Below are 19,536 nucleotides of genomic sequence, written 5' to 3'. Positions count from 1 at the left end.
GTCTTCTCTTCATTACCTTTGCTTCCCATTTTCAGACACTCATACAATGCAACTGCTGGTACACAAAGACTGTTCCTTTCCAAGAAAATTCACAAAACTTAGGAAAAAAGTTGCTTTATTGAAAACAGTATTGTGCTTAAGTGCTTTGTCATTTCAAATGCTGTCTCAACATTTTATGTATCAGTTAAAGTATTACAAGATAACCTTTCTTCTAAAAAATATAGAAAAATCACAGTAGCAAAATAGTAGCTTTATCCAAGAATAATGCACAGAAGCCAGACATTTGAAAATGCACCTCTTCACATACAGTGGTACACTGCATATGGAATACAATTAAAGAGGCCAACAGCTGAGGGTTACTCATCAGTGCAACCAATCCACACGAGGACCTCCAAAAGAAAGGCAGTCATTGTTTAGTGTTTCAAAACAGTGATGCAGCTCCAAGTAAACCACAACTGGCTGTTCACTAGGTGTATCACGTCTCCAGAATAACGAAACACTGTTAAAGTCCACTCATCTCAGACACGAAGTTAAACCACAACAGTAAATGGAGAACCAAAATAATTTCTGGCTATGTTTCACTAGCCAACAGATGAGTTCTTTCTTCATTATCAACAGGAGGATTTTGCAGGCTGGAACTCGAACTGTTTGCAGAAGGAAAAGAACGGTAGGGGAGAAACAGGTTTAATATTCTCTAGATATTTCTATGCAATACTAACATTATAACATAAACACACATAATGTGGAAAAAGCTACCTGGATCATTTAATTTGGCTCCCTACGATTGCACAGAAACATACACTTCTACAGACACAGCTCACAGATATCCTCCTGGAGGAACTACAAGTAGGGTTTGCTCTTTAATGCCACAGTCCTGTTGCTTGTATAGAACTGGCATTGCCAGGTTCAGGTCTCTGTTTAGGTCAGCGAGGATTTAGTAAAGCATAGAGACAAAGTATGTAAGCAATATTTTTACTGCTCATTGTTAGGTTGATAGTGAAGAAACAAGGGAAGCACAACTTCCAAAGATTTGATTTAAATAAAATAAAGAAAAATATCTCTGCATACCTTCGTCTTGTGGCCTCAGCAATATAGAATATTCCAATTGCAAGACCCTTTGAGGAAACAGTCAGTTACAATCATAATAACAACAAACTTATGCAATAGTTCTTAATTACAATAGGTATAAAAAGCAAAATGTTTGTAATTACTTACACTTAACAGTGCCCATCCTCCTTGGATGGCTGAGGCCCATTCAAAACCCAGCTTATCATTTAGAAATCCTCCTAAAGTGGGACCCATAAATGCCCTGCAACAAATCAAAATGAGGTGGTGGCATCCCAAACAAACAAACAAAAAAACACAGATTATATTCTGTGGACAAGTTTTATTGCACTTTGTGGCCTCCCTGCATTGATTCTCTGCCAAGAAAGAAGTTGTCTGCCATAGACCTGACTTGCCTATAATCCACAGTAAGTATTAATTCTTTGTTTGCCATGGCCCCAATAAACCCTCTCAGTTGCCTCCTCAGCTGGAGATAGGATCCATGTCAGAGGGCAGAATGCACTCTTTTCTATATCCAGGATGGCTTAGGGGCTCCGTTAAAAACAATGTTCTAACGAAGTGTCTAGACAGACTGTTTCTACCATAAAAGAAATTTAAACCCTTGTCTCTCAAAATTTAAACCTTCCACACTTCAAGACAGAAGACTGATGGGTACAGGCAGGTAGGAAGGCACACTGCAACAGATGTGGTTCTCATTACTGTGGTCATTACAAAGCTGAGCTTTATGTAACATCCCTGCACCTCCATCTGTGTAACAGTGCCATGAAAGGTTATGCCGCTGTTGTCACTTTATGAAAGATCTTACGTGATATCAACACTTGCTACAGGAAAGGACAAAACTTTGTACAGCTAGAGAGACTTCCTCGAAACAAGCCATAATAAAACCATGTTTAATAGAAGCAGAAAACTGTGTTTTGCTAAAACTATGCTGCATTTATCTGTACTGAACCCTACACCAAATAAACAGGACATCTAGTGCTTCAGCTGGCTTACAAAAATGGTGCAAATACATACCATTGAAACCCACAGAGGACTAGAAGGACTGATTAAAAAAACATCCTGACAGTGACTGCCAAGAGGGGGACTCTTTTCCCACTGAGGGACAACTCAGAGAAGTCACTCAGAAGGTAGCATCTTGCACTCATTTCTAGGACAACCACTGGGTAAGAATCTCAGACACCCTCTGCTAAGCTAAGCAAACACAAACCCCAAATAACAGCTGTGGTTGAAAGAGAATAGGTGATTCTAACCAGGACAAATGCAGGAGGAAAAAATAAATAAATCAGACTCCACCCCTGTCTATATTGTGAATTAAAAAATCCATTGGCAACAAAACGACCTTACAGAAGTGTAAGTTAACATCCACTTAATCACTGAAGCTTTCTGATAAGAAAGTCAATGCATTTCAAAGAAGACAAGGTCAGAGGCCATTACCTTTCTAGGATAAAAAGGTTTGTTTTCACATGTCCACTATGCACCTGTTCAGCAAGAACCTCTTGAATGAAGGTCAATACAACGACTGCGGTGAGCAACTTCTATTTGTAATTAGCACACTTTCGCATAGCAATAGTGCAGAACAAGCAAGCACTACTAGCTTATAAAAAGGTGACTGTATACCTACCCAAGGGACCACATGGCACTGAAGAGCCCTGACACCAGCCCCAACAGACTCAGACCTTCTTCAAACCCATTCTCACTGCAGAAAGACAGTCCAGTTAGAGTAGTGCAATACATCACTGCACCTCACTATATTCTTCTCCTATAAAGCTTCTCCCTTCTTTTAAATATGCATAACATGAACAGTTAACAAGCAAAAGCGTACACCAGAATCATGACTGTTTACCCAATACTTTCTTCTTTCCTGTTTCTCTGGAGGACTGCAGAGCTACTTCTCATCTCTTACGTCTTCTGAGGGAGATTGCTAACAGCACACCGTCACTCAGTCCCCATATTTCACATGGCAAGTGTAAAACAATGACAGGTGGCTTTTAAGAAGAAAAGACCTTGTTTCTAAAGGAGCAGTAAATCAAGATCCTTTTAGGTCATTGTTCCCAAGCTAAATCATAGACCTTGTATTTTGAGCAAGTGCAATTCCTCTACGTGCAGCTGTTAATGTTAACGCAGCCCAAAAACCCATTGAAAGTTGCTGGCTACTAAATAAATCGTATGTACATGAAACCACACCCAGGTTATCCCATATGACACAAAGTCAATTCATTGTGCCTGCAGCACAGATGTACATATTTACAAAATTTTATTTGAAATATAATGACCATGCCTTATTGGGGTGCTCAGTCAGAAAACAAAAGAGTAGAGGAAATATTTAATTGTTACTCGCTGCCTTGGTCTCAAAAGTGGGAAAAGGCCACACCAAAACCTACTTTGCATTCACCTCTGAAATTACAGCTTGAGCTTCCTACTGTTAGAAACGTGGAAGATGTGTCAGACAGTTACTTACTATGCACACTGCAGTATCTCTGGAAATACTGGGATAGCACTCATGCCAAGGGAAAAGCCAATCAAAACCAGCACTAGGACAAACATCCACAGCTGACTGCAAAAGAGGCATTTAAACAACAGCTGAAGACTCTTTTCAAATGAGGACACCACTTGACTGAAGGCTGTTATATAATCTCATCATGACTGACCAGAAAACTAAGTTTCTTGAAGCCAAAAAGAGTTTTATTGTAAATGAACAATAAGGCTTGAAAAATAAAGCTCTATGTTTAAAAAAGACTTTGCAAAAGCTTTTAAAAATCCTCAAGCGTTTCTCTATCAAAGGCAGTTCAATTTAAGAGGAATACACAGAAGTGGACAGACAAGTTTAATTCAGCAGTACATACATCCAAGCTCCAGCCTCAGTTTGTTGCACAAGTAAAGGATTTTGCAGGTAAAATTATGTACTCTAATATAATATACCCAAAGAAAGGAATGTTGAAGAATTTACTGATTTCTTTTTCTCACCAGCTTGGTTTGAAATGCAGAAGTCTAAGAGGAAGACTAGCTCATTTGAAAAGCAGAAGTCTAGGAGGAAGGAGTTGACTAACTGCATATTAGCAAGCCTATCACCACCTTTAACAAAGTATATAACCCAAGACAGGAGGACTAATCAGCTCTTTTCTAAACATAGCAGGGTTTTGCAGTGAATTAACTCAAAGATTATGGCAATGCAGAGTTCAGGTGAAATACACATAGTCTCTACTTGGCTAGATGAAAACAAAACTATAGCTCAGTAATCTATAAAGAAAGAAGAAAAATCAACAGTACTGCATAGCCACGCAAACAAAACCCACAGTTAATAACTACTGATGAAATTGAGAAAAGTGAGAAGTAAGACAGAAAGAGGATTTTGGTTTGCTACAGTGTAACAGAATGGGGAGGCAAGGAAACTATAAAGCAGTACTTGTTCCGCCACATCCATTAACATAGGCAAACAACATAACAAAATGCTGAGGAGAAGGATGCATTTCAAGAAGCTGCCATTTCTACCTGTCGTAGAAATTCCACCAGCTACTAGGAAGAAAATTAATTCTGTTCTAACTGAAACCAGGACACTACCTTAGCTATGCCTCAATTTTCAGATGCTTCCACTGATTTACGGTTATTATATCATAATAGAAGTAAAAAACAAAACAAAAAACAAACAAACAAAGAACAAACAAAAATTAAACAAACAAAACCACACACAGTTTCTTGGTCAAAGGTACTAAATTATAGACTTGTAGACAAATATGATTATAATCATGACACCCATCACTAAGACATCACCTACGGAGACAGGTTCAAGAAGAGGCAGTTCTGTACCTTTCAATGTGCAGCACAGGAGCAGGTCCTAACATGAAAAAGCACAGGGCTGTTATTAAGCTTCCCGATACCATCAGCCATTTCCTGAGGTGCTGTGAAAGAAAAGAAAGAGATAAGCAGTTTAAAAATGTGAATATTTAACACAACAATTTTGTCTTTCCTAATAATCCAAGAAGTATTGCTCCTCTAGAGACCACCATTGCAATCACCACCAATGCAATCACTGCTTAATACGGAGATTTCAGGATACTGAGTAATGGTGCTGCTCTGTCAGCAAAATATTTCAGGTCTTACTCTTCCTTCGCATAAGAAATATAATACAGCACTGCATGCAATTCTCATATACAAAGGCCATTATTAGTTTCCGACAGGTGGTGGCAAAAAAAAAAAAAAGTCAAGAGAATTGGCACCACCGTTCATGCACACCTTCCAAGTCTGGTTTTCCTTGATAATTAGCAGTGGCTGTCACCCAGACACTTTTAGATGCATCTTGCTCCTCTTCTCAGGAGAAGATAAAATTAGGTGCGGACAAAAGCATGAGCAACTGTAAAATGCTTTCCCATTATCTGTTCCACATTGGCTGGAAACACGACCTTTAAGTTGGCAGTATTTAGCAGACATGCAAGATCCTGAAACACAAATCCCTTACAGCAGCAGGCCAACATTGCTTCCATATGGGAAGCCCTCCAGTTCCAACTAAACGTACCGAGTGCGCTACTACCACTACACAGGATAGTACTCACTGGCAGTTTGTCACTTATGAGGCCGAGAAGGGGAGAAGACAGGGAGTACGAGAGTGCCAGACCTAGGAATACCAAGCCCACATAACCAGCTGGAAGTTTGAACTATGAGAAGGAAAAAAACACAACAACACATGTATGTTACATTCATTAAAGGGCAAGCAAAGAATTATAGTACACATAACTGCCATCTGTGCATGATTTTATGTATTTTATTGATACCACACACAGTTTGCAAGTATTTGAAGTCATCAGCAGAGATCCAGCTTTCTTCCATTTCTGTACATGGAGCAGCAAAGTCTCACGTGACTGAACTCAGATAAGGCCTGACCAAGGCACAAACACCATGCTACGTCCCTACACCAGCACAACTGGGTTCTAACACTGATAGCTGCCAAATTTGAAGGTGACACTTGACACACTGAAGTTTAGGCGGATTTAGTCTTTACCTTTCCAATCTTCAGTTTTATTTTCATTTAGAAAAGCATAAACACTGCAGTCATTCACTGCTAATCAGGGCACCTTAGAAGAAAGCAGTGCTGCAAAACACAACGATGGCTTTTCAACCAAAGAAGGATTTTTAGGAGATTGAGTAAGAGGCTTTTAGCAAATACCCCGAGGCCTCCATTTTCCTAATGCAGCAACATCTCTATATTGAAACAAAATGTATAACGAATAAAATGCATGCTAGACTCTCAAATTAGGGTTTTAACTACCAGTTACAAGGTATTCCAGGGTGTTTCATGTGGCACAGACTACATAAATATTCACTATTTCCTTGCTATATGCAAGAACACAATAACGACTCTAATTTTGTGGTTAGAACACTTGCCAAGAAGGCTGCAGTCATTTCACAGCAAGTATCTGCTAGCACAGAGGAGAGAGAAAGCAAACGAGCCATGCCAGTGCACACTGTTCTACAGTGGGATAATTACAGATCCTGCCTGGGTGTCAGAAGACATACATTCACGTCTGTCCGGGTGCAAGAGGTTAGAACCAAGCCTCCTCCCCATCCTGGATGGGTGCTCTTAGTGCTGAACTAGACCCGGAAAACATAGCAGTAGTACTACAAACTGTGAAATGCTATTCCCTAGAAAAACAATTAATAAGTAAACCACTCAATAAGCATTGCTTAATTTCAGGCAGGAAGAGAATCATAAACCGTTTACTTGAAATTCATTACCTTAAACAGTATTAGGAAGATAAATAAAATTATATATAAATAAATACAAATACTGAAATTAATTAAAAGCAAATAAAAAGCTTGTCTCTAATGAGAGCTGAAGAACCCAGCTAGCAGGCTACATAGTTGCAACCAATTTCACTTTGGCATTGTTGTGAGAAGGACAGGCTGTGATGCTATGCTCCCCAAAACCTAGGTCCCCATCAAGAGATACACCACTGCCAATGACTGTTGCAACTTTACACAAGTTGCTTTCAGAAAGGAGGAAAAGGTCCCTAGTTTATAAAAATTGCCCATTCAGAGAATAATCTCTGCAGTTGAAAGCCAATTAAAGAGGAAGAAGCAAATATTTAAAAGCCCCAAAATGTACTCAAAGTTACTGAGACCCTGTGGCAACAAATGGCGTAAATGGAAACTGATTTATCAGCACTGTGAAAATCAAATTAAGTTAATAGCTAATTAAACCATTTCAGCTAGATAAGACAATGTTGTTTGGGATACTAAGCTATAATTTTTACCACTTATTCACTGCAAGTCAGGACTTTCTTGCATGTTAGCAAGACTTACCTTTTTTAGAATAAACAGAGACATTGTGGGATCCAAAAAGCCCAAGCATGCACTTAGAGAAAATATAGTAAGACAGAGAAGTAAGACTTTTGGCAGAAGAATGAGCTTCCAAAAGGACTCCTTGCTAGGGGTTGAATCTGTTTCAGGAGAAAAGGAGGAGGGAAAAAAGTCACATTCTTTTCAGCGGCATAAGCTTCAAATGAAATAAATAAAATCAGCATTTCCTCTTTTCTAGTCCTATTAAGCTTGCAATTTAACAAACAAAAGAAAGTCAGTATTCGACTATTATGCTTGTTTTATATTCTAAAAACCAAATTTGATAAGTGAATACAAGAGAAATACACAACTTAGATTCCAACAATTGCATGTATCCCCACTCAACTAGAACAAAAGCACTTACTATTCCTAGGTATGTGAAAACGCAGTTATTTCTCTGCTAGCTCTTTTAAAAGGAAAATCTTATAGACGCATTTCATTTTAAAACAAACAAAAGGGGGGGAATAAAATCTCTTAGTACATCCCTCATAGATGAAATATTCATATTCAGCAAGAGAAACATACCCTGAAAATAAAACTATTGTTATTTATACGTTGAGATCTGTTTGAATTTTTAAGCAACTACTTATTCAAATCTCATTCTTTAAGCAACTACTCATTCAGGTCGCCTACATGTTCCATCTGTATTCTAGACAGGAAGCTTCTTTCAGATCTCTCTGTTAGATGTCATTTCTAAATCAGGCTCTCTTCTTGCTGCTGTTGGTGCTTTAATAGTCAAATGTAATCTCAAGAGTATTATACATAAAACTAATGTTCATTTATTAGCATCTACTAGCTCAGAGCTAACATTTATTAATGCAGCTTCAAACTGGCCAATAACATCATTATTCTGCATAATTTCAGCACTTAGAAAAAAAAAAAAAAAAGAAAGCATTAGCATCATCTGGTTAACCATCGTAAATTTTCTGTCAATGATGGTATATATGAAGTTAATCTCCAAGACTTTTATATGGAAAAAAAAAAAGAGGAGAAAAACATCTATTTTAAAGTTTCTCCTAGAGAAGACTAACAGAATTGGAACCTTTCAATTGCCATCCTCTGCGAAGACTTACCTTTAAGTTAACATTTTGTCCAAACAAGATCACATAAAATCTATTCAAAGGTGTATGAACTCCAGCACTTCAGTTAAACACCTCACTTATTAATTTTAACATTCTTTCATGTTAATTTGATCAGGCATCATTCAGTGCAAATAACCCCCTTTTGTTCTTCCTGCAATTGTTCCCCCTACACACCATTAACCCCTCAAACATGTGAAACTCTCTTGTTCTAGGCAAAACCAATCTCAATCTTCAAATAGCTACAACAACCAGATGATACAACCGATGCTTCACAGACCCTGAAGCTGAGAAGATAAAACAAACCAAAAATCTCTCTCAGCTCACTTCCAGAGTTCTTAGTGTTTGTCCATCTTAGAGACAGACATGACATGTTGGATTAATTCCAGGTCAACTGCATGCATTATTTAGTATTAAAACATGGGCCTGATCAGGATCACAAGTTAATTTAACCCTTTGAGTTGGATAAGACTCCAGAAGCTGACAATTTTCTAAAGGAGTGTTATATATATACACATGTATATATAGACTACTTATAGTCAAGAAATGAAGGTAAACAAAGGAGGCAGGAAGAAAGGTGCTTACCGTATTTTGGTAGCATGCACATGTTCATAGGTACTAAGACCAATACCACACATCCCAGCGTAATGAAAGGGACCTCGTAACCAAAGGATTGATATAAAAAGCCACCTAAAGGTGGGCCAAGCACTAGTCCAAGCCCTGTAAAAATTTCAAGGCTACCCTAAAGGATGAAAAAGAAAACAGAAGTCAGTATGCTGAGAAATTCCAATGTAACAATAAAAAGCAAACCACTTCTCTGAGGAGCAATATAACGTGGTCAGGCTAGTAAAAGAGAGAGGCACTTGATTGCTACAGGAGATAACAGCCAGTGCAGACTTTAAAAGGTGGGACAGCAAATAGAATTTAAAGTTTTCTGTGGGACAGCAATTATCTCTTCTGCTTCACTGAGGTGAACCACCTGTACCCAAACCCACTGCAGGGTTGGCCACATAGCTATCACCTATGTGTCCAAGTCCTGAGGTAAAACAAACGCTCTACTGATGGGAAGCATCTGTAGGCTAACCCAGGCTGAAGTCATCATCTCTCCCACTCAGCACGTGGGAAAGGAGAGATGATCCCACAGCCTTTGTGGTGGAGTGGATCTTGAACGAGCCTACCCGGATGAGTCATTATTTCATGAGATGAATGCATCAAGTTAAAGGTTCCTCTCCACAACTGACTGGCTGGATTTGCTGACTATGGGGCAGGAAATAACAGTGAAACTGCTGCAGGGAAAACTCAGATTATTAAATTATAGTCAAAGTAATCTGTTATCTTTTATAAGATACGGACTTTAAAAGAACAATAATGCAACTACATTTAAATTTTGTGTTACAACATCAGTTACCACCACCTGCCTCAACACGGGATTAATCAGTGCTTGGACTGCCCCCTTTTAACAAGTAACACCTGGTGGTAATAGCTGCTCACAGGTAAAGTTTTGGTAACTTACAGGACTCACAAAGATAGCATAGAGATTAATCTACACATTAATGTTGAATATCTACTTTTACTGACACAAATCAGACGGGACAAATGCCCCTACAGAGGGTGCTGTCAGTAACAGCCAAGTTCTTTAGCCTAGGGTCCCAGCCTATTCCTTTCCCAGCAGGAAAGGAAATAAGTAATAACAGCAGTTAACTAGCTAGTCCTCAACATTTCTGGACAGATCTGAGAAATTTTGGTAAGCTTCAACACATGGAGTACCCATAAATTAACATAATTTCATCCAAATAATGCTTTTACTTGTGTTGTTCTAGAACTAAAATATTTATGATCAGTGAGACTTCAGTTCAAATCTGGCTATGCACCATCTAAGCCCTTCTGAGTTAATGAATTAATGCAAGTGGAGGAGGTGCTGTGGTACTGCATTATTACAGGTAAGGGGAGGACAAGGTACACCTGATATTCTAATAAAGTGATCCTGTCTGTGTTCTCCAGTATATGTATCCCTCCCATCGAGGGAGGACGTTGACAGTTGCTGAATTTCCCACTTCAACATGGCTGATGTGGCTGCATTTAGTAACTCTCCAACATGTTCTTTAGGGTATGGATAGATAAAAGGTGGGCTGAAAAACAATACCAAAATGGTAAGGTGTGGAGAAGTGCTCTTCACTTTTCAGCACTATCATGAAGGGCAGTGGGAACTGAGGATAAAATCCCTCATCCATTCACTCAGACTTCATGGTTTTACCATAGGATGCAACTTGCTGCAACTCATCAGCTTCTCCTTCTGACTCCTGCCTCTGCAATCACTACAAACACAGCTCACAATACCTAGAACTCTCCAACATGTCCCTTCAAGAAAAGGGATTCTACACAGATGAATCTGAAGAGGTTTTATTCTCATGTAGAACACACTTCATGGTATATAATACGGCAAATGGACTATCAATTTAAAGTGACCTGTCTTTTGATATTACTCTGTCTTGATCTTGTCTTGAATCAAGGTAGCTACCAAGCCACCAGCTGTGTCACATTTCAAATTGTATTCCTAAGGAGACCTTAATTACAACACACTTTTCACTTATGTATCATTTTTACTGTGCTACCATTTGTGTGAATTATATTTATTTTGAAGTCTGGGTATTAGATAGATAACCTATGTAGCTAGGTAGTGTTTTAATAGCCTGGTTTCAACCAATGACTACTACCATTGATTCAGCCAGCCGTCTTCAAAACATATGCAGCATGCACTGCTTTGATTATTTATATTCAGCTGAAGTTATGCTAAGGTCTAAACTTGTTTTAGGATTATAATTCTGGATTATGAAGAAAAACCACGTGACAACTTCGAATACGCTTGCATAGGAAACAGCATATTTTATCCTCCTGGTTTTAGGCTGCCTATAGCAAATTCATTGTATTGTGGGAACTCAGCTGTAACATCGCTTTTGGAACTTACCATGACAGTAGCTATATTATTAGGAAATGCCTTTGCAAGGATTGAAAATGATGCTGTCATTGCTGCTGCAAAACCTATTGCATCCATCGCTCTTACCAAAAAGCAAAAACCAATGAACATTGGACCATTTGGCACCTTGTCCAGAATTCTGTGAAGAAAAAAAACAGTTAATACAGACCTCTCCAGATGCAGGAAGTCATCCACTAAAGGATCTGAAACATAACTTCTTACTAAAGAACACAGTTACAAGACACCCAATACTGCCTATTGCTACATCATTTTGAATCATATTACTAAAGTCATTCAAACTATCAAACCATTTCAGACAGCCTTCTCCTTTACCCCGTCTTTGGTGTTGGAAAAGGGAATGAAAAAGGGTAGTGACCTCCCAAGCCATGAAAAACACCAGTACCACCTTCTGTTGTATTTCATCGCTTTTCCAAGCAACTATGCAAGGAGTCTGATGTATTGAATTACAGCTACCTAATAAGAGCTCATTTAGTTTTTAATAAAGTTTTTATTTTGCTAAAATGAGTGGCTTAGCCTCACTGGCTGACAGGTGAATCTTGTCATCTGTGTTCAGTGCTGCTTTATTAAGAAAGCAACAATTAAAACACTAAGTAGTTCCCTTACTGCTAGACTTTGACAGATTTCTTACAGTTCATTAACTGTGGAAGTTATTTTTATATAGAGAAACTTTCCCCTTGGCTTTCAAGGGGAAAACAAGCCTTGAAACCTACTGAAATGGAAAAGAGTTCATTGCGCTGTACAAAGCAGAGATAAAAAGTAAAGATGCAAAAAACTAAGTGACCTAAGCAAAACCTAAATGATGCTCAAATATTTCCAGTTGTGTTTTGAAAACATATTTTCATATGAATTAAAGTAATTAGAAGACAAATGTAAAAAAAAAAAAAAATTTTTTTACTCACCCAAACAGAATTGTCACACATCCTGAAACAAACATCCCTGCTACAAACATGAATTTTGCACCAATCTGCGTAAGCTGTAAATTAAATATTGTTTCCACGTTATTATTTCAAGCCTATTTCAAAAATTCCTCAAAGCTATTGTTAAGAAGTCAAAACATTTTTGGCATTTTATAGCCTAACTAGAAGATCTGGAGACAATTCTCCTGCCTGTGTGCCTTCGCGCAACACTGAACCTAAAAATATTCTAACTGGTTAAGTGACTTAACCCAGTTTTCAGAATGGTAAGACAATGGTGCAGTTAACTATTTCACAGCTGCATGCTGCAGCTTCTTCAGGGCAGTGGATTGCAGCAGCATTCCTCATTACAAGGAAGAAGTAATACATTCCCCCTCCAGTACTGTCAGCAGTGCCAAGTCAGCAATACCTGTCACGTATATGGCTCAAGCCTATGGAAGCCAATTTTAAAACAAATTTATTGAGGCCTTTAATAGCAGGAAGTTTTGGAATAGGGGACATGGTAAATTCAGGCCTCGTCATTTATTGCCAGAAAAACAGCCCCATCTTCCTCCACTTCAGACTCCATCACTAGAGAGTGAAAGATGATGAGAGGCATGCCATAAAACTAACTTAATCCAGTAACAAAGTACACCTGAGGTTCTAATTCCATGCTGTAACATCCCCTAAGGAAAGCAGGTATTTCAGACGTTTTTTCTTGTTCAGGCCTGAACAGAGTCCCCTGTGTTTCAGACATTATTACTGAAACCTGAATTCTGCCAAGTTTCACTGAAACACTCAAGTTTTCTGCCTGCTGGACTGTCCACCTCTGTTGATAAAGGCTTGTTCACTTCACCTGCCTTCAAGTGAGGACGGATCTCACTCGCTCTCTCTCTTGTGAAGTACTCAGTGAGGGTGTACCATAGCTGAATGCCATCATAAGCACCCACAATGGACTTACCAATGGCACTTGTGTGGCACCTTGATGAGCCACCTCATCACCAGGAACAAACCTTTCACCATGGGGTGAAAGGAGACTGCCCAGCCAAAGAAGTTGTTATATAATTTATCTATAATCGCTCCAGACAGAAAAAAAATCCTGAATCTGCGTAAAAATTGAAGCTGAAAAAAATGGAGATGTCTATCTCAGGTTGCGATTGGATGAAGTGGAAGGTGAAACTGAGCTAAGCAGCAGAGTCGTAATAGGAGGAAATGTTAAGAAAAAGGCAACATACCAGAAAAGAAGAAGGGTGCAGCAGACTAAAGGAAAAAGAAAACCTTAAGAACACAGTCAAATCAAACAAAGTATATAAATATGTGCAATAAATAAAATGTGGGCTGGGGGTAAGAGAGGTATATTGAAGGAGAACTGATGAGCAGATTATTCTGAAGCAAACAAAACAGTTAACCAGAGGAAAAAAAAAAGTTGCATGTCAGCCATCCTACATTGCCTTCAAAAACTGTAGAAGAGCAATTTTGAAATTTTGCTGACAAGATCTAGGTCAAATTCAGACTGACTGGCCAGACTCCAATTACTGCAGACAACCTTCCAAGAGTACTACTGAATAGACACCTCTTTTCTCACCCTTAGAGAACTATCTTCATGTAGCAACCTGTGTCATCACAGAAATAAGTCACAGCTGCAATTATACTTACATAATTTCCCAAGATTAAAGAAGTCGAGAAATTGACCAAAGCAAAACATCCAAAAATCAGGCCAACAATCGTGTTACTGGCACCTTTTTTTTCTGCCTGCAAAAAAAGATCACAACCAGTAAAGATGGAGGCAAATTCCTCAGGTGAATAACATTCATGCTTTGCACACATTCTTTTTATCTCTATCAGTGCAGTTACAAACCAATTTTCTTTCTCAAAGGCAGTAGGTGCTCACAGGGTAACACCGCAACAATTCAAAGACACCTTCCACTTCTATTTAAGCTATACGTGATCAAAGGAAAAGTAACATTAATTCTGCAACGAGTGGAAACACTCTGTGGTTTGCTGTACTACCGACCAGGTGAACAGACTTCATACAGATCACTCTGGCTGGTGTGCAGTGGAGCTACCTACAAAGATTTGATCCCTCACACAACGTGAAAGCAGTGAACACAGAAGTCTGTTAACTTCACTGTATCGTGTCTACCCTTCATCATCTTTGCTGTCCTCATCTAAAGGGTCTGGAGGGCAAGACGTATGAGGAGCAGCTGAGGTCCCTTGGTTTGCTCAGCCCCGAGCCAAGCAGGCTGAGGGGAGGCCTCATGGCGGCCTGCAGCTCCCTCACGAGGGGAGCGGAGGGGCAGGCGCTGAGCTCTGCTCTCTGGGGACAGCGACAGGACCCAAGGGAACGGCATGGAGCTGGGACAGGGGAGGGTCAGGCTGGGGGTTAGGGAAAGGTTCTGCACCCAGAGCGTGGTCGGGCACTAGGACAGGCTCCCCAGGGCAGTGGTCACGGCACTGAACCTGACAGAGTTCAAAAAGCACTTGGACAATGCTCTCAGACAATAAGGTCTGATTTCTGTAGGGTCTTGTGTGCAGCCATGAGTTGGACTCAATGATCGTTGTGGGTCCCTTCCTAGTAGTGATATTCTGTGATAAAAAGTGCCAGGCAAGTTTTTGACTTAGACAGCTGGTACAGCACACTTAGGTACACGCAGTACATTGGAATATTTACAGCAAAAATAATGTTAACATATTTTTGGTAATAACAGGGAACAACTTCACCATGAGAGAAATGAACTTCTGTTGCAAAGGCATAATGGCAGGTTTTTTCATCCCATATTTAAGCATTGCATTCACTCAACATGAACAGCGACCGTATTTTTTCCTGCAGCTACCAGGTCAGTAAGTTTAACACAGCGAATGATGGCCAAGCATGAGTTAACAACGAAGGTGATATGAATAAAAAGTCCTTGAGCGATTAAGGTACTGAAACGCAAGTCAGGACACAGCTCAAGTTTTAATCTCAACTCTACCACCAAACTGTTATGCAACACTAGGCAAAAAAAAATACTTAATTTCTATCTCTAATCTATCCTGTCTGCATAACCCACAGTGATTTGTGATTTACCATACTAAGAGCTGGATGTCAACTAGGAGACCCGACTCTCAGAGCTGAGAGGGCAGAGAAGCTACACTCACAGAGGTGACTGCAGGAAATGGCTGCTGAGCAAAGCCCTGTCAGAAAGACAGAGCACACGTGAAACCAAGCAAATACACCCTCTCGTATCGTTACTCTGCTGTCTCCTTTACGGTCATGGGGACGATGAAATTAGTCCATGGCCAGGATCCAGGTCACTGTTACATGCGCTCTGAGCTATTCTGGACAGCATCACGCTGCCACTGCGAATTCCCATAACTGAAGAGTAAAACTCTGCTTGTCCACAGCTATAAAGGTCCCGTGGTGGCCACAATCCTTTTAAAAGAAGTTTCAGCATGCAAAAAAAAAAAAAAATAAAAATCTAAAGAATAGCAGGCTAAGTTGTTTACCTCCGCAGGGAAAAAAGGTCCCAGGATGGAATAGCAGATCATCGAACTGAAGTTTATAGAAGCTGTTGCCACCATGGTGAAGAGCTGCTCTCTGGTGAGCCTCCTCGACTCCTCGCCCAGCGCTGCCGCCGTGCTGTCTTCTTAAAACGCGAAATGGCATGCGGATGCGTTACAAGAGGCGAGAGGGCAGCACAGTTTGCAAAGCGGGGCTGACAATCCTGCTCACAACCCCCATTCCGACCCCCTCGCTACGGCAGGCAGAGGGGCAGCACCTGCCGGCAGGGCACACAGCAGCCCCGCTCGGGCTGCCTGCTCCCGTCCCGTCCCGTACCCCCCCCGCAGCGCCCCTCGCCCCCACCTGGCGGCCCCGCGCCGTCCGAGCCCCGGCTGCCCATGGCGAGCCCCCGCCGCCTCCCCGGCAGGCAGCGGCCACCGGCCGGGCGCCGTCGCTCGGGCAAGGCGAGGCCGGGACAGAGCCGCGGCCCCGGCGGCCGCCGCCACTGAGCATGCTCCGGCCGCGGGGCGCCTCCTGCGCGCCCTGGTGCAAGCGCCCCGCGGTGCCTGCGGGTGTAACCGGCACCGGGATGACCAGCTGGGGCCGCACATGGCATGGGTGTCTCGGGGGCATTGCGCGCTGGGCCTGGCGAAGCAAGCAGTGCAGCCCCAAAAGGGCCTTTCCCTGTCCGGGCAGCCAAGCGGAGCTCTGGCAGTAAGGGATGGATGGGCTCCAGGGACTGTGCTTCGCTACAGCTGACTGAGCTGGTTGCAGTTCCTGAAAACACAACCGCTGTGGCCCAGCTTTGCTCTCTAAGACTCTTCAGGTGTGACTGGCAGCTACTGTAGGGCTGCTGCTTTGCCTTGTAAGCACAAGCATTAATCCATGACAAAGGGCAATCGGCATTGCTGCTTCGGAGTGGGGGAACAAGCAAGGTGGCTAATCCCCTGCACAGCCTATAGCAAGGTACGGGAACAGTATCAGAGTAACAGGAGAGCTGAGCAGCGATATTGTCACAACATTTAGTACCTGTCAGCTGGCCGGGAGTAAAATCAGGCTGGAGCTGAGGAAGAAGCAACACAAATGACACAAGTTCCTATTGGAAGTGGGCGGGTGGGGGGGAATGAGGAAGGAGATCAAGAGTGAGCAGTTATTATCAAACCATAATAAAAGGCAGAACATGTATTGCTTCAGGAGAAAAATCAGTAATTACTCTTAAAAGCACTATTTTAAGTATGTCATCAGAACTCCATCTAGTCACCACTTATAATATTAAGACGCGTAATGGGGTATTTCAGGGCAAATATTTCCATTTATGTAACTTCAGAATCCCCCACACAGCAACAGGAAGAAAAGAATTGCTTTCTTATCACAGGGTTAGGAAATTTTAAAACTATTTATCAGTTCCAAAGAACGACAGCCATGAGTTCCTTTGTTGAGCCATATTTTGATGATATATTTTGTGGCATATATTACAGCTGTGAAGTTAAAAAAAAGTCCCTGAGAACTACCTTGATCTTGTCCTGTCTGCCTCCAGAAAAAGCCATAAAAATAAATCATTTTCACAGATGCTGCCCCTTGAACAGCCTTACCCTCCCCAAAAAGGAAGAATACTTGACATTGATCCTGATTTCAACAAAAGGATAATAATAAAGTATTCATGTATGCAAAGCATGATGCATAAATAGAGGTAATAAAAGAAACTTCTAAAGAGAAATTAAAACTGTGGAGAAAAACCTTTCATTTTTTGGCTAAACAACCAATTATGTTCAGGCGGTGAAATAGTTTTCATTCTAACTACTTGCTCTTTTCAGTGCAGATGCACATTCAGCAGTATAATTACTTTCCAGACCTTGTCTTCCTCTCATTAATAATTACATGCAAGTAATGAATAATCCAGTAAAGCCTGTGGAATCAGATTTCCACAAAGTCCATGTGTGCAACAGAAGGACATAGTATGGGATGTAGCAGCGTTGTACTGTGATCAGCACGAGCTATGGCTCACATAATGAAATGGGGCTATGAACTCTCAGTGCATGCATACAGTTTACTAATGCAGTGCTCATTGTTGTAAGAAGAAAATGGTTGGCAGAAAGCTTGTTAATTCTGTATTTTAAAAAAAGGAAACTACAAAACCAGATATGAATATTTATTAGCCTTTGAACAGATACTTGTTACCAGCCTGTCACAAAAGCCTGTCAAGTCTTAGAAGAAGACTTATTTTTTAAAAGCACACAAGCCTTGTTTATGTCATGTCTGCAGCAACTTTAAAAATATATTTCAGATTCAAATCATATGTAGAATTCAAGCCTTGGAGCAATACTACAAATAGAGTCTACCTCCATTGCCAATTCTGCAAGATAAAAACATACTAAGAAAATTGCTTTAAGAACACTTTTCCGTGTGGAAATCCAGGATATTCTGAAATGCTTAGCACATTTGGGAATATGTATCTTATGTTATTTTACACTATATTTGCAGATATCTTAGAAACACTTTGACCTTACAATCCAGAAATCACTTAGTGCTTATTTGCATCATATTTGTATTTTTTTCCTGAAGTCATAGTGGCGCATGTAGGTAGTTAGAAAGTTCACAATTGATGTAAGGTAACCATGTGATAGCCCCATCCTTTGAAAGTCCAACACAGAATCTGTGGAAGGCAACAAAAAAACAGCAAACTTTTTCTTATTCGGTTGTCACAATACCACAGAATTTTCTTCCATTGGAGTTGAAATGCCATAGCTTGTTCTCTTTCTGAACCCCTAGAATTGTCTCACCATACTTTCTACAGGCACTTAAAACTTGATATATGCATCTTTTGTACTTTTGAGTAGTGGCGCTTGGTTGGCTGTTCTGAACTATTTATTACCTGGAGGTGCTTGGAAATACTCATCTCACCCATCTGGGCTGGGGAGCAAGACTTTGGCTGGAGATAGGGTGAGAAATGGGTAAAAGTAACTTGCCCTCTACAAAAACCTTTACGATGCAGAATGTTTTTCTGGACCATGTGACCAGGAAATAAGATAATTTAGGAAGAAGAGGGTAGAATATGTGCTAATGTTATTTACAGGAAGGCTTCCAGCTTGATGTTCCGCAAGACTGAGAAATTATGTTTTGGAATGAGATAATTTTGTCTTGTGACACTAGAAATTTATTATAGTGCTGCCTGTGCTTTGCATTTCTAGAAACAGACTTCATAAGGAAGTAAGTTCGGCAAAGATTGTTGAAATTCAGAGCTGATTGTTCAGTTTGGTGGTGTTGTGGACCTTTCTTGGGAGTTTTCAAAAGCTGACCCTTTGGGTGCCTGGCTGCCTCACTGTCCTGTGCACTGTCTGAACCCCTCATTACTCAGTTCTTGGCAGTTAAGTTAAGCTATCATGAGAGTCTGGCATTCTGAAGAAAAGATGGGTTGTGGTTTCCAGGGTGAGCACAAGGTGAGATTAGAGGCTACCAAAGCAAGAGACCAGGAGAGAAACAGAGAAAGAAAAAGCAGCAGGAAGAGGACAGCTGAGACACAGTGAATAATTATATACTCGCTGCAGTACCACTCCTTTGAAAAAGCCCCTCCAGGTTCAGTTGCCATTTTGATCATACAGGGTAAAAAGAAGAAGGCTGCTGCTGTGGAAAGGGGGACAGCCAGAGGTGTCAAGGAATGGAATGGGAAACACGGAGGGTAGCAGCTATAAGCAA

The 19,536-nt window shown here is 40.6% G+C and overlaps 1 protein-coding gene across 4 annotated transcripts; it reads right to left on the bottom strand.

The window, feature by feature from the left end:
• Positions 1–98: 98 nt before the first annotated feature.
• On the bottom strand, positions 99–16,934 carry SLC18B1 (solute carrier family 18 member B1). 4 transcript variants are annotated; one of them, XM_072035993.1, is made up of 14 exons: positions 16,453–16,934; positions 15,849–15,985; positions 14,019–14,114; positions 12,369–12,442; positions 11,440–11,587; positions 9,060–9,216; positions 7,360–7,496; positions 5,613–5,714; positions 4,870–4,961; positions 3,524–3,619; positions 2,687–2,761; positions 1,216–1,309; positions 1,069–1,115; positions 99–644 (listed from the first exon to the last, which is right to left on the bottom strand). In XM_072035993.1, exons 1-14 carry the CDS (start codon positions 16,457–16,459, stop codon positions 572–574), a joined length of 1,335 nt encoding a protein of 444 aa, XP_071892094.1. In that variant the 5' UTR covers positions 16,460–16,934; the 3' UTR covers positions 99–571. The 4 variants fall into 4 exon arrangements, with proteins under 4 accessions (XP_071892094.1, XP_071892093.1, XP_027310303.1 ...); XM_072035992.1 differs by having other exon boundaries at positions 15,849–15,988; positions 16,453–16,597; XM_027454502.3 differs by lacking the exon at positions 16,453–16,934 and adding an exon at positions 16,207–16,365 and having other exon boundaries at positions 15,849–15,988.
• Between the last annotated feature and the right edge of the window lie 2,602 nt (positions 16,935–19,536).

The sequence above is a fragment of the Anas platyrhynchos genome, chromosome 3, assembly GCF_047663525.1.
Source record: "Anas platyrhynchos isolate ZD024472 breed Pekin duck chromosome 3, IASCAAS_PekinDuck_T2T, whole genome shotgun sequence".
NCBI classification, from domain to species: Eukaryota; Metazoa; Chordata; class Aves; order Anseriformes; family Anatidae; genus Anas; species Anas platyrhynchos.
Note: the sequence above shows the minus strand (reverse complement) of the source record. Positions and strands in the feature narration are given on the sequence as shown.

Bases quoted from the DNA above. Each gene is read 5' to 3' on its own strand.
- SLC18B1 (XM_027454502.3), bottom strand. From the start codon at position 16,243: ATGGGCAGCCGGGGCTCGGACGGCGCGGGGCCGCCAG. The intron at 11,588-12,368 runs GTGAGTAAAAAA...TTTTCTTCACAG, and splicing joins TGTGTGACAATTCTGTTTGG to AATTCTGGACAAGGTGCCAA. The intron at 4,962-5,612 runs GTGAGTACTATC...TTTCTTTCACAG, and splicing joins TCATAAGTGACAAACTGCCA to CACCTCAGGAAATGGCTGAT.